The 15287-nt window shown below is 39.4% G+C and overlaps 2 protein-coding genes across 3 annotated transcripts; both read left to right on the forward strand.

Moving 5' to 3' along the window:
* Positions 1-294: 294 nt before the first annotated feature.
* On the forward strand, positions 295-3060 carry LOC107571423 (nucleoredoxin-like protein 1). Of its 2 annotated transcripts, none has more exons than XM_016257749.1 (3): positions 295-555; positions 1292-1622; positions 2488-3060. In XM_016257749.1, exons 2-3 carry the CDS (start codon positions 1297-1299, stop codon positions 2840-2842), a joined length of 681 nt encoding a protein of 226 aa, XP_016113235.1. In that variant the 5' UTR covers positions 295-555; positions 1292-1296; the 3' UTR covers positions 2843-3060. The 2 variants fall into 2 exon arrangements, with proteins under 2 accessions (XP_016113235.1, XP_016113234.1); XM_016257748.1 differs by having other exon boundaries at positions 297-555; positions 1289-1622.
* A 2091-nt stretch (positions 3061-5151) lies between these two features.
* si:ch211-114l13.9 (apoptosis-associated speck-like protein containing a CARD) lies at positions 5152-7965 on the forward strand. The gene is made up of 3 exons (XM_016257752.1): positions 5152-5277; positions 7088-7364; positions 7449-7965. The coding sequence occupies exons 2-3, from the start codon at positions 7097-7099 to the stop codon at positions 7610-7612; spliced, it is 432 nt and encodes a 143-aa protein (XP_016113238.1). The 5' UTR covers positions 5152-5277; positions 7088-7096; the 3' UTR covers positions 7613-7965.
* Positions 7966-15287: the final 7322 nt, after the last annotated feature.

A 15287-nucleotide genomic window follows, 5' to 3' on the forward strand; every position in this document is an offset into this window, starting at 1 on the left:
TCTCCCTCTCTCTCTCTCTCTCTCTCTCTCTCTCTATTGGATTAAGGCCTTGGTGTATTTTCAGCCAAGAAGGCTTATGGGATCTCTGATGTAATCCTTCCAGAGAACAAAATGATTCATGTTCATGATAAAAGACAAACAAAAATCAGTTCTTGAATCTCAGCCATGCATTTGCATGCTTTGCTTGTGATAATTAACTTGAGTAATATTGGCATCTGTCAGATTTAACTGATGGACTCTGATGGTACTTATCTCTCCCTCTCTCTCTCTCTCTCTCTCTCTCTCTCGCTCTCAATAGGATTATGACAGTGGGTTCATGTAGATTAGGTGGTCTGTTCACTGTTCAAATCTCTCTGTTTGGAGAGTAGACAAACACTGGCAGAGCGATGTCAGAGACAGTCTGGTGTCGGTTTAACCCTGTAATCACCGTGAACTGGGCGTGTGGTGACGGGAAATAACAGCACGGTGAACCTGCAGCTGTGTTGATCTGAACTCATGATCGGTTCGATTCTGAACAACAGCGATTCTGAGGCCAGCGAGACTCCGTCACTGAAGGTCTGGGAATAACTTCAACTTCAAGAGTTTTTGGGCGGTGGTAGATGCAGCTCTACACATGCAGCTGTGTTTGTGCATTGCATTTGTTCAGGTTCGTTTTAAACAAGATGTCATGCTTAAAATCTGCTAACAAAAATAAGTTAAGAATAGTTTGCTGACGTTCCCATTAATCGATAACATTCAAACATTCATTACGTTCTAAACCTTATATTTTATGTACGTTTTTCTTGGTGATGCGAATGTTAAAGGAACATTCTATTTTATCATTTTTCAAACAATGTTACTTTTGAATGTTCTCTGAACGTTCTGAAACAAGCAGTAACATTTAAAACATGTTAGACAATCGTCCAACTTAATGTTACTGGAAGAACGTTTGTTCGTAACTTCTAGAGGCTTGCCAGAGTGTTCTGAGAACATTCTCTGTTGGTTTTAATTGAGGTTTGGTTCAATCCTTCTTGTACTCACAATCTGTGAGTGTTTATGCAGGCAGAACTACTTTGACCGCCATCTTCAATCTCATTCATTGAACTCAAGATGATCTTTTTTCCAGTTAGCTTGTGTAGAAACTATTAGCCTAGTTCACATACCGTTCCCGCTGGAAAATATGTATTTGATTGTGTTGTAGTGTATTAATTGCACTAGTTTGTTTGCCATTTATTTACAAGTTTTGCAACTCCATGCAACTCATTGAAGAATATCATCAAGCATTGATCAGTGCATGTTCTCTCTTCAGAAGCTGTCATGGTGGACCTGTTCCTGGGGAAGGTTCTGGTGAAGAACAATAAAGACAGAGACGAGCTGGACACGGAGCGTGAGATCGTCCTGCGGCTCCAGAACCGCATCCTCATGCTGTTCTTCGGCTCCGGCGAGTGCGAGAAGTGCCAGGAGTTCGCACCGACGCTCAAAGACTTCTACAAGAAGCTCACGGACGAGTTCTACGTGGAGCGATCGGCTCAGCTGGTCCTGCTGTACGTCTCGCTGGACTCCTCCGAGGAGCAGCAGGAGAAGTTCCTGAAGGAGCTGCCCAAACGCTGCCTGTTCCTGGCCTACGAGGACCCCTACAGACAGTACGTACCATTTTTGTTCAGAAAAGCATGCCAAAAAATTTGAGTATGACAGTTTCTAGTACAGTGCTTGAGCACACTTTGACGGGGTCTGACTTAAATATGACAAAAGATTTAAATTTAACTAGGATTCCCACTCAAGAACTTTTCATTTTATTTTACAGTTCTGTTCTGCATGTAAATATTATGTACTGTACTTACTATAGTAATTCAAATAACTGGGAAATAAGTAGATACTAACCATGATCCAGTGATATTTTAATATTGTTTATTTACTGTTATAGCTTCTATTTTAATCTTTTTTTTTATTGAGATTTATACATCAATGAAAAGCTTATTTATTCAGCTTTCATATGATGTATGTTAGGTATGTATTTTTTAGGATCGGACAATATTTGGCTGAGATACAACTATTTGAAAATCTGGAATCTGAGGGTGCAAAAAAAATCGAAATATTGAGAAAATCATCTTTAAAGTTGTCCAAATGAAGTCCATAGCAATGCATATTACTAATCAAAAATTAAGTTTGGATATATTTACGGTAGGAAATGTACTAAATATCTTCATGGAACATGATTTTTACTTAAGAAAAATCTATAATTTTGACCCATACAATGTATTTTTGGCTATTGCTACAAATATCCCCCAGCGACTTAAGAATTCTAATGTCTAGCGACCAGATAACCTGGAACCAGTGTTCTTTTAACATTACTGGAAGAGTTTGTTCATTTGGGAGAAAGTCCTGAGAACATTCCCTGTTAGCTGGGTTAGAGTCAAAAAGGCTGATAATCAGAGTGTGTTTCTGAGCCGCTGTGTGTAACCATCAGGAGGAGCTCTGTAGTTTGTGACGTGTTTGTGTGGTTCACAGGGAGCTGAGCGAGATGTTCGAGGTGCAGGATCTGCCCAGGGTGGTGGTTTTGCGTCCGGACTGCTCCGTTCTCACAGCCGATGCCGTGGAGGAAATCTGTAAGCTGGGGCAAGACTGCTACCGCAACTGGCAGGAAGGGGCGGAGCTTATCGACAGGAACTTCATGATGAACGAGGAGTTCGACGAGGGCAAAATGCGCAGCATGACCGACCCCATCCGACGAGTCAAATACAAGGTGGAGGAGCAGAAGAAGAAGAAAAAGAAGAAGAAAAAGAAGAAGGATGGGGTGAGTGTGGAGGAAGAGGAGGAGGATGAGGATGGAGATGGAAATGATGGAGGAGGAGGTTGGGGCTGAGGATAGGACTTCTGACGCTCTAATAACTATTAGTGAAATGGACAGAAGCCACGAGTAAGTGTTGAGTAAACGTCGCTGATCAGGTGAAATAGCAACGCTGAAAAAAGAAAGATGGATGTCCTGCAGCAATAGTTCTCAAACCTTTCTCCAAGCACCATCAATGTCCACAATAGGGCTGCACGATTAATTTGTCAGTAAAGCCGGTTCTGCAATCAACAGGAAATTACAAATTAAATCATCATGTCGTGCTTTCAGACGGAGCAGCATTTACTACACAGAGCCGTAGTTCACTGACAAGTTACGCAAAAAAAAAGTCACAGATGATTTTATTGCGCGATTCTGAAATAGATGAAATCGTTGGCGATAATGACAGCTGTTTGCGTAGCTTCTCAGTGAACTACGGCTCTGTGTAGTAAATGCTGCTCCGTCTGAAAGCATGTGAAAATACCACATTTAATAACATATTTATATAATAATAATTTTTACTCCAAACTCACTTCATAACGTCAGTCGAGTGTTTGAAATAAATCCTTCTGTGAGATGATGTGGCTTCTTACACAGAATAAGACACGCAACATATTTCATAGTATTTAAGCAGTGATAAAGCCATTGCATTATACATATACTTAATAAGAACTCAGATAAACCGTATATTGCCGTAGTCGTGTGTTTATTAGTCACATTGAATCAATGAAAGCAGTTGAATCTTCTGTTTATTCAGCTGCAGCGATAGGCATTTCCTGGGTTTCTTCTGCGAGGCGTATTTGGAGTTTCTCTGGCCTTCAGATGGAGATTTACTGCTGATCACAGAACCGTGCTTCACTGAGAGATATGCGTGATAATCTCGATTCCATTTCGATTTATTGTGCAGCCCTAATCACAACGATATTTAAAAGCTAATATGTTTCCTCTGGAAAGACCAATGTTTTTTTTATTTTACAGAAACTGTGTGAACAGATTAAAATAAGAAACAAAATTATTATAATTCAAATAACTGAATTTCAGGATTCCAAAAGTTATAAGAGATGAAAGTTCTTAAATTTTCCTGCTCTTTTCATCCAATCAATTTCCAGTTGTCCAATTTGTATTAAAGATAAGATATTGATAAGACATGTTTATCCGTAATATTTGATATTAAGGATTAAAAAAACGTTCTACTTACAATTTCTAACCGCTGAAAGAGTTTGGCATAAGTAGTAATAAATGTATGCTCTTCATAAAAATGCCTAATGCGATTTTTATTCATTTCAATTACTTTTTCAGGTCTAGAAATCCCACTTTAAAATCGGACTTCATCATTTATCCACATTTTCTGATAGAATCTGGCACTGTACAAATTGCCAAGAATTTACAGGATTAAAGATCATTATTTTACAATAATGTAGTCAGACATTTACTGTGCATGCCGGGCCATTATCTGCCAAATTATGCGAAAGCAATGCAGTTATTAAAATATTTAACTGTGGGAAAACAGCTGTTAAAGGGGTGAACTAAAATAAGAAGTATCATGATTTTTAGTTGTTTTTAAATAACTTTAAGTCCTCTTGGGGCCCCTTTTACAGTCGACTGAAGACCACAGGTTGAGAAAAAACTGAACTACAACGGCTGCTCAATGATTGATAACTGAGCTCAATTTCTCAATTCCGGGATCAATTACTTCTCTTCAAATGCATCTGTTTTGTTTATTTCCAGGTCATATGTGTGCATGCATGATTATACAGTATTACTGTAAGGATCTTCAGATGACTGCTGTTACACAAATGTATACACAAATGCTCTTTTCTTTAACATGCATGCTTTTTTAATCAACATTTGCATTACTAATAAACTCTGAAATTACAAAGAAAATTGGTCTTGAGCATGTTAACACACACACACACACACACTCACACTCACACACACACGCACACACACTCACACACTCTCACACACACTCACACTCACACAGACACACACATACATGTCTGGTCAGCTATCCTTGTGGGGACTCTCCATAGGCGTAATGGTTTTTATACTGTACAGACCATATATTCTATTGCCCTACACCAACCCTACCCCTAAACCTACCCCTCACAGGAGACTTTGTGCTATTTCAGATTTTCAATACACTCCATTCTGTGTGATTTATAAGCGTTTTGAAAAGTGGGGACATGGGGTAATGTCCTGAAAAGTCACCTTCTCCTTGTAATACCTGTGTTATACCTTTGTCGTTATACAAATGTATGTCCTCATTTGTCACAAAAATGTACACACACATACACACACACACACACACACACACACACACACGTGACCCTGGAGCACAAAAGCAGTCTTAAGTCGCTGGGGTATATTTGTAGCAGGGGGCATTTTTTTCATCTACAGGAAGCGTCAAAAGTGAAACTGAGCGGCACGAGAAAACAGGAAGAGAAGACTCCAACTTTACGATCATCTTTGTAAGTACAACATTAACCTCATTTAAGTCCTTGGATATACGTTAGATGTCACAAGGTCTCACTAAGTAACTTATTTGAGTCTAATTACACGAAGTGTGTGTGTGTGTGTTCACAGTGGTGTTGGTTTCAAACGAAAGGTAGCTGATGTGCCTTTCATCTTTAAAATTACACGTTTGGAACCAACATACAAACCACATTCTCTATTCTGACAAATATTTGTCTGTAATTAAGGCGCGAGTCATTCAAATATGTGCAAAGGATTTCACCTCGCCCTTCAGGTCTCGTTTTTACAACTAAGTTATAAACTCAAAGGCAGTCATAGTCATCGGGGTCCAAGCACCAATAGCTCATATGGTTTGGAGATAAAGCTGCTATATATCTTTCCACATATATTATGGATATTGAATCTACTGATTTGAAGTATGCAAAATACATGCCAGTTCAAAAGGAAATTAGGAAGTAAGTAGCAATTCACATGAAATATGCAAAAAATATTACATATCTTAACCTGATAGCCTAACCTCTAGTACTCGACTTTAGTATTACAGTCTTGATCTGTCGTGCACAGCTAGGGTTGCACCCGTATTTAAAGGTTTTACATAGACCTACACACAGCTGAATAAACACAAGGATTTCGCAGTGTGGAGAATACTAATAGCAAATGAAATCAATTTCACAATAAGTAGTAGAGAAGTTCATCTGCACATGTGCGTCGCGTGATAAGCGCTGGCAGTATATTCATATCTGTAGGCCAGTAGGTTCGACTCGGGAGGTGTACATTAAACAGCTTTGGTCTTGTAGTGAAAATAAGCTTATACTTATTTTAGAAAAAGAAAAAAAAAAGTTATATACAGTATTCACAGTACCAGTTTGAATATTACACAGGTGGGGTAAAATGCCCCCAAAAATTATAGCCTATTTGAAAAATATTGTTAGCTGATGCTAACTGGCCAGCTAACTAGCTACCTGATGCTAACTTGAGGTCATTTTTAAATATAAAGTCCAAATATGTTTATCTCATTATCATCATCTAACAATATGAATACATGGGACTCGTATACGTGTTATTGTATCAGTATGTCATTGCTGAAAAACTGAGCTTGCGTTTTCTCTCACTGGAATATCAGTACACATCTAATTACATATTCAGCCATTTATACACATAGCAAAATGTGTGCTCACCAAAATCCAGAGAAATAAACACATATATGAAGGGATTTGATCCTTTTTGAGGATACTACTTTTTCTTTTCTTTTAACTCCTGCTTGAAGTCATGCATATATATATATATATTTTGATAAAGTAGGCCTACATTATCAGAGCTTGGTACATGTTAAGATTATAAATGATGTTATTTATTAATTTATCATTCATAGGCTACATCATGAATAATCCTGTCATATACAATTTATGAAGTTTATTAATTTAGTTAAAAATGGGACAAATATTTAAAATGTAGTCCTGATTAAAAATCCCATCCCATCCAGGTAAAAGCTGCAGATTGTGCAGGATTCGTCTAAAAGGTGATAAATGGATCCAGACTGCTTAAAGCACACAGATATATCCTGGAGGAGTTCTTTAGGAATGAATTAAATAACCAAATGTGTTCTGTTGAATGTTTACATAGCCTACTTGTTCTGTTTTGTTGTTGAAATGATCAGTGTGAATGGGTGTCTCTTATTTTTCCACACTGATGGAGGCAGCTTTATTCTCAGTTGCAAATGAGGTTTATAAATGAAATGACAATACACTGATTCCCCTGCTATAGGACCACACAAACAATTGAATTTGTTATATTCTCCCTATATAGTGAAACAAGATGGCTACAACCGAAATAGCGATTCTTGATGCACTTAAGGAGCTACTGGAAAAAGAGCTAAAAGATTTCAAATGGCACCTGTCAAATGGTGGGACACAATACAGCTCTATTCCTCGTGGGACGCTGGAGAGCGCTGATCGCCATGATACTGTGACTATCATGGTGCAGCAGTACAGAAGTTCAGACGCCGGGAAGATCGCAGTCAGAGTGCTGCGCAAAATTGATCAAAATGAGCTTGCTGATCAACTGAAGATAAAACTTCAGGAAGGTACTTTTGACACTTTTTTAAAATCTATATCTATGAATATTTGATCTAAATTGCATTTTGAGTGTATCTGTATGTCTCCATCAGTTCCAGAGGACGTTTCTGCTGAAGGTGGAGCTTCATCCGGTGCAACGGCTGCAAACGCTTCAACTGCAGGAGTTAAAGTTACCATAAACTCCTCCAGTGGAGGAACCGTGAAGGCCCCTGTTATTCACGGCGGTGTGTTTAACGGCCCAATGAACTTCAGCTAATGCTCAAGCACATGTCTTATCTTAAAACAATGATTTTAGTATTTACATCCTCAGGTTTGAAATATAAGCTGATTGTGGCTTCTAAATCATTGTGTTTGTAGGCTCATTTAATACAGCCACATACATATTTATACATGAAACCAAATACAAATGATGTTTACAGTGTATTTGAACTTAAATAAAGCTCTAAATCGGCAGCTTTCTAATGATACTGGAATGTGAATGACTATGACCAGCAACATTTTTATTTCGGGAAAATCATTTATGCACTTCCTTGTCAAATTGGGCAGCACTTGAGAAGGGGAGTCGCCAATGTTTGTAGCGCATAGTCATTAAAAACAGCTGTAAGCACAGATTCAGCCATTCATTCTAGTAATACCTGCAATTCGCACCTTGTTGAATTCACCGTCTACGGAAAAGAAGCATCTGTTTCGTACGCATGTGCAGACAATGATTTAAAGTGCCCCATTATACTATTTTAAAGGATCCTAATTTTGTTATGGAGGTCTCCTGCAATAGGTCACATGCATCCAAGGTCAAAAACACCTTTATTTTCCACAATATACTCTGCAGCATCAGCACCTGCTCTGCTCTGATTGGTCAGATTCTTACATCCTTTTTTTCCCTCACATATTTAGCATTTAATGAAATATTTATTATATATCCATTTACATGTGCCTTCGCTCAGTACTTTGTGAGCTTGGCGTGACTCCACACGCAGAGATGAGACATGGTTTGTACAAAACTGATGGTTTAAGGCCATGTAAGTACATGTGTGTTATTATTATTTATCCTGATCCTCTATCTAGTGGACAACTTCAGTATAACAGTCTTGACCTGACATTCAGTGTTGCAAATGAGATGCTTTAATGTTTTAACTCTAATAGAAAAGGACTGTTCATGTGGCTTATGTGCCATAGTTCTGTCCTTTAAGCATATTACATAAATGTTTATATTAAATTAAGTGACAGCCTACCGATTCTCCTGCTAAGAAAACAAACAAAACAGCTTAAACTGTGCTGGTTATACCTGCTTCACAGCCGAGTCTTTTGGACATCATTGAGCTTTTGGGATCATGTTTCCAGAAAGAGCAGCAACCTTTTTATTTCAGGCCATTTACTTTCTTACCAAAATTGGCTGTGCTTGCGAAGGGGATAAACATGAGAGCTAATGTTTCTGTCATCTATTCAATAAAAACATTTATAAGCGCAGACTCACAGTTGTGTGATTTGTTTTGGGACACTCATTCTTTAGCAAAATCTGTGTTTTTGTTTTGCAATGTTCATTAATTTATCAGCACAAGACCAGCAAATGCGTTTCGCATTTAAAGAAATATTATATATCCATTTACATGTGTGCCTCATTATGTGAAAATGTTTTTTATTTTATTTTGTGGACAAGAGAACAGCCTCTAAATTACGCACGCTTCCACACGCAGAGATAAGATGTGGTTTGTACAAAGCTGATGGTTTAACATATGTATAATCTACACAGGCACAATGAGTTCATTGCAATAGATTTATTTAAAAATGTATGAATGATTCATTTCATTAGTAAATTCAAAGAAGTGACTCAAAACAGATGAAAAACCACCTTATAGTTTTGAGAAAGATTTAGCAACACAACAGAAGAAAGGAAAGCCACTTGATTTGTTTTGTTGTTTGCTTCGGATACATTTTGCAATGTCTCTGCAAAGGTCTAAATCACACGTTTGATCTTCATGATGATGGATTTCAAACTGTTTCCCTTCCAGGTTAACCAAACAACACCAATGGTGCTATGGGGGGAATCTTCCATCCATAAATACAGACCGTTGGGGTTTGCATGGTGACAGCTGTTGTACCAAAATCCCCCGAGATGATATTTGGCACAGTTGTTTCCCCAGGGATCTTGGTCCTTGTCAAAAGTGGAGAACTTCTGATCATTGTGAATAGATAAAGAGTCGCCTGGAAAGAAGAGGAGCATCGCTGAAGACAATAACTCAAAGGAAATGTGTTTTCATGAGTATAAATAAAAGTGCCCTACCAGCTCCTCCGTCAGTGAATCCTGAAACATGCAGCTGATATCCATCCGTTTCACAATCCACAGAGAAGGACGAGTACAGAGCGAAAACTTTATTTCCTTCAAAGTCCTCCATATCTACTCTCAGCACGTACTTCCTCTTACGTGTCAGCTGGTAGATGTTCTCCAGCCCTGATCATACACACACATGAAGAACACCTTCAACCAAACACTGGACAGCAGGGCTGGATTGGTAATCGGGCATTTTCTTAAGGGGCCGACAGAAATGTTTTTTTTTTTGCCAAGGACCATCGCGCAGGGACAGCGAGCAGCCAGTGGCCCATTGGATTGTCTCCTGTATAGACAGCGTAAACCATCCAATCACAATATGCTATAGATGGAGCGATTTAGTATTTTGCTCCGCCTATATAAAGATCGCTTCACTCCAATTTCTTCCTCGTCGGCTTTTCCCACGTTTTCACAGCAGCATTATCAAGAACAGGCTTGCTCTGCGGTGACTGATGCGGGCCAAAGAGCCAGGCAGGAGAGGTGAGTAGTTCAATCGGTAAAGTGCTTGATAGGGACTCGCAGCGGAGGCAGGCATCTAACCTATCCTAATGTGTGCGCACGCCATGAGTGTAGAATACGTAAACACACTTTAATAAAATGTAAATTCGTCCCCCCCCCCCGCTTTTTTGGCCAAGTCAAGTCAAGTGTGTTCATAGAGGTTTCCATGGGCCAACGCGAATAAAGCTAGGTTTAAATGAAAAAAGACCGGAGGCAGGCATCTAACCTATCCTAATGTGTGCGCGCGCCATGAGTGTAGAATAGGTAAACACACTTTAATAAAATGTAAATTCGTCCCCCCCGCTTTTTTGGCCAAGTCAAGTCAAGTGTGTTCATAGAGGTTTCCATGGGCCAACGCGAATAAAGCTAGGTTTAAATGAAAAAAGACACGATATTGTCGGACCTGACGTTTTATTCTCATCCAAAACAACTAGATGTGATATGAGTGTGATACATACATACAGTACCAGTCAAAAGTTTTTGAACAGTAATATTTTTTAAAGAAGTCTTTTCTCAACAAACTGCATTTATTTGATCATAAATACAGCAAAAGCAGTAATATTGTGATTTTTCTTTTTACTATTTAAAACAACTGCTTTCTATTTAAATTAAAATGTCATTTATTTCTGTGATCAAAGCTAAATTTTCAGCATCATTAATCCAGTCTTCAGTGTCACATGATCCTTCAGAAATAATTTTAATACGCTGATTTGTTGTTCAAGAAAAGATTGAAAAACACCTTTATATATATATATATATATCTGTCAGATTCTCAGGCTCCTCCTCTGCGTTTCAGTATAAATGTACATAATGAAGCCCCACATATTGAGTACAAATTGAAAATACATCAGTCCTGCCTCATGCAAGTTTAACATGCAGTGACACAAAAGTGTTTTTGTTTTTTCCCCCTTTTCTGACTGAATCCAGGTGACATAGTTACAGCTACAGTTTGTTGTAAATGTAATTTAGATTTCATGACAATCAAGTTTGTAATAATTTTCAATAGCACACACCCAATAACCATGTTATTTTTTTTAATATGAAAATATGATAATCATGTTTTCTGTGTAGAGATTTCAACATTCATCTGGACAATCCTTATGCTACAGACTTCCATGCACTCCTTGCTTCATTTGATCTCAAACGACTTACCACTACAAGCACACACAAATCAGGCAACCAACTTGACTTAATTTACACACGAAATTGTATTGCAGACATTTTGGTAGAACCCCTACATATCTCTGACCATTTCTTCATTACATTTAAACTGCATTTTGTTAACTGTGTGCCACCAACCCCTATACCGGTTACTTTTAGACGAAACCTACGCTCCCTTTCCCCCTCCCATCTTTCCTCTGTATTATCCTTCTCTCTTCCCTCACCTACCCATTTCTCATCTCTGAATGTGAATGCAGCAACTGACACTTTATGCTCTACTTTAACCTCTTGTCTAGACGATATTTGTCCTCTCTCCTCCTCTAACCCCTGGTTATCCGATGTTCTTCGTGAGCATCGGACCAAACTCAGGGCAACAGAGAGAAAATGGCACAAATCAAAATATCCGTCAGACCTAAGTATGTATCAGTCTTTGCTTTCATCTTTCTCTGCTGACATCCATACTGCCAAATCTTCATATTTCCACAACAAGATCAACAGCGCTCCAGACACACGTAATCTCTTCAAAACATTCAGTTCTCTCCTCTGTCCCCCTCCACCACTTCTATAACAGCTGATCATTTCGCCACATTCTTCACAGACAAAACTAGAACAAGCAGTAGTCAATTCTCAGCCCCCCCCCCACACACACACAGGACCTCAAACCAACTACATCCACTGCTAAAACTCCCATATTCTCCTTCTGTCCCATCACTGAGGCAGAAGTATCAAAACTTAGCTCTCCAGCCATCCTACAACATGCCCTCTAGACCCAATCCCCTCACACCTCCTCCAAGCAATCTCTCCTACACTTTTACCAGCACTCACACATATCATCAACACATCTCTCCTCACAGGCACCTTCCCCACTGCATTCAAGCAGGCTCGGGTAACCACACTGCTCAAAAAACCTACATTAAACACTTCACTTACAGATAGCTACAGACCCGTCTCTCTCCTTCCATTCATAGCAAAAACCTTTGAACGAGTTGTTTTCAACCAGGTATCATTGTTTCTTTCACAGAACAACAAACTGGACACTAACCAGTCAGGTTTCAGGAGTGGCCATTCAACTGAGACTGCGCTACTCTCAGTCACAGAAGCCTTGCGGATTGCAAAAGCTGATTCCAAATCATCAGTTCTTATTCTGCTGGATCTATCTGCTGCTTTTGACACTGTCAATCACCAGATCCTCCTGAATTTTCAATAGCACACACCCAATAACCATGTTATTTTTTTTAATATGAAAATATGATAATCATGTTTTCTGTGTAGAGATTTCAACATTCATCTGGACAATCCTTATGCTACAGACTTCCATGCACTCCTTGCTTCATTTGATCTCAAACGACTTACCACTACAAGCACACACAAATCAGGCAACCAACTTGACTTAATTTACACACGAAATTGTATTGCAGACATTTTGGTAGAACCCCTACATATCTCTGACCATTTCTTCATTACATTTAAACTGCATTTTGTTAACTGTGTGCCACCAACCCCTATACCGGTTACTTTTAGACGAAACCTACGCTCCCTTTCCCCCTCCCATCTTTCCTCTGTATTATCCTTCTCTCTTCCCTCACCTACCCATTTCTCATCTCTGAATGTGAATGCAGCAACTGACACTTTATGCTCTACTTTAACCTCTTGTCTAGACGATATTTGTCCTCTCTCCTCCTCTAACCCCTGGTTATCCGATGTTCTTCGTGAGCATCGGACCAAACTCAGGGCAACAGAGAGAAAATGGCACAAATCAAAATATCCGTCAGACCTAAGTATGTATCAGTCTTTGCTTTCATCTTTCTCTGCTGACATCCATACTGCCAAATCTTCATATTTCCACAACAAGATCAACAGCGCTCCAGACACACGTAATCTCTTCAAAACATTCAGTTCTCTCCTCTGTCCCCCTCCACCACTTCTATAACAGCTGATCATTTCGCCACATTCTTCACAGACAAAACTAGAACAAGCAGTAGTCAATTCTCAGCCCCCCCCCCACACACACACAGGACCTCAAACCAACTACATCCACTGCTAAAACTCCCATATTCTCCTTCTGTCCCATCACTGAGGCAGAAGTATCAAAACTTAGCTCTCCAGCCATCCTACAACATGCCCTCTAGACCCAATCCCCTCACACCTCCTCCAAGCAATCTCTCCTACACTTTTACCAGCACTCACACATATCATCAACACATCTCTCCTCACAGGCACCTTCCCCACTGCATTCAAGCAGGCTCGGGTAACCACACTGCTCAAAAAACCTACATTAAACACTTCACTTACAGATAGCTACAGACCCGTCTCTCTCCTTCCATTCATAGCAAAAACCTTTGAACGAGTTGTTTTCAACCAGGTATCATTGTTTCTTTCACAGAACAACAAACTGGACACTAACCAGTCAGGTTTCAGGAGTGGCCATTCAACTGAGACTGCGCTACTCTCAGTCACAGAAGCCTTGCGGATTGCAAAAGCTGATTCCAAATCATCAGTTCTTATTCTGCTGGATCTATCTGCTGCTTTTGACACTGTCAATCACCAGATCCTCCTGCCTGCACTCTCTTCACTGGGCATTACAGGAGCTCCACTTCACTGGTTTGAAACCTATCTCACTGGTATGTCTTTCAGGGTGTCCTGGGGAGGGGAGGTATCCAAAGCACATCAACTCTTCAAAGACCACATTGCAAAAACAACCCGATCTTGCAGGTTTGCGCTACACAACATCAGAAAGATCAGGCCCTTTCTAACGGAGCATGCTGCACAACTTCTTGTCCAGGCCTTTGTCATTTCTAGGCTGGACTATGGCAGTGCTCTTGTGGCTGGACTTCCATCAAGCACAATCAAACCTCTATAAATGATTCAGAATGCAGCGGCACGCCTGGTTTGACATTTGTAAGTCGTAAGTCAATTGTAAGTCGCTTTGGATAAAAGCGTCTGCAAAATGACAATGTAAATGTAGAACAGCAACAAAAACAGATGAATGGGAATTTGTGTTCTAATTCTGAGATGAAAAATGCCATTGTATAGTTCTTGTTTTCATATTTATACCGTATGATGTAACAGAACAACACAAGCAAGGGTGTACAATGAATTAAATCTCAGGATTTACTGATGATAGGAAAACAGACAACAGGTGAGTATCAGATGCAAACAGATTAATGAAACCAAGTAACTTAACTTGGGATTGTATTGCAGATGGCAAACACTGTTGAATGAGATAAAATAAAACATAACAATGGCTGATCAGCAGACAACGAAGGAGAAACATGAGGAGGTCAACATGATCCAGCTGAGAATGAGTTAACAATCTTTTGTGGAAACACTGACAAGATCAGACAACTACAGTGTGTTTGAGGTTAATACAGGGCTCTACAGTGCGACTGAAAACTACTGCGTGTGACTATGAAATAATATTTAGGAGCACCTGTGCGACTGACCCGATCAGCATATTTGTGTTTGCGCTGAGGGAGCTTCAAAGGTTCTAATATACTTACGTGTTTCTGCAGCGTTGAGTAATGCATCACCGATGTATCCTCTCATTATAACAAACAAAGTGTTGACGGGGTGTAAATAAGAGATTCATTGCGCAGTGTAGGGAGCTTCGTCGATTATAATGGAGTTTTGTGAGATCGCGATACAACAGTTCATTAAACCAGAAGTTAATATTAAGTCACTTATATTGTCTGACAACAACACAATTGCTTTATTTTGCTCTATTTCATCAACGAAAATAGTTTCAAACAAAGTAACAGCTGAGCTGCTGTGCATATCCATTCAAACTGCATTTTTAAACGAATGGAGTGAGTCAATGATTCAATTACCCATTAAGAGAGGCACGTACTTCGTTCCTGAATGAATCAGCCGTTCGACTGAATCAATTGAATGAATGATTCAGTGATAAAATCAGTGACTTGTCGCCACCTGCTGGCAGTTTTAGTTT

Source organism: Sinocyclocheilus grahami, unplaced genomic scaffold, assembly GCF_001515645.1.
Source record: "Sinocyclocheilus grahami isolate Dianchi unplaced genomic scaffold, SAMN03320097.WGS_v1.1 scaffold1592.1, whole genome shotgun sequence".
Classification (NCBI taxonomy): domain Eukaryota; kingdom Metazoa; phylum Chordata; class Actinopteri; order Cypriniformes; family Cyprinidae; genus Sinocyclocheilus; species Sinocyclocheilus grahami.

Coding starts and splice junctions, on each gene's coding strand:
- si:ch211-114l13.9 (XM_016257752.1), top strand. CDS start 7,097: ATGGCTACAACCGAAATAGCGATTCTTGATGCACTTAAGGAGCTACTG. Junction 7,365..7,448: donor GAAGATAAAACTTCAGGAAG/GTACTTTTGACA, acceptor TGTCTCCATCAG/TTCCAGAGGACGTTTCTGCT.
- LOC107571423 (XM_016257749.1), top strand. CDS start 1,297: ATGGTGGACCTGTTCCTGGGGAAGGTTCTGGTGAAGAACAATAAAGAC. Junction 1,623..2,487: donor TACGAGGACCCCTACAGACA/GTACGTACCATT, acceptor TGTGGTTCACAG/GGAGCTGAGCGAGATGTTCG.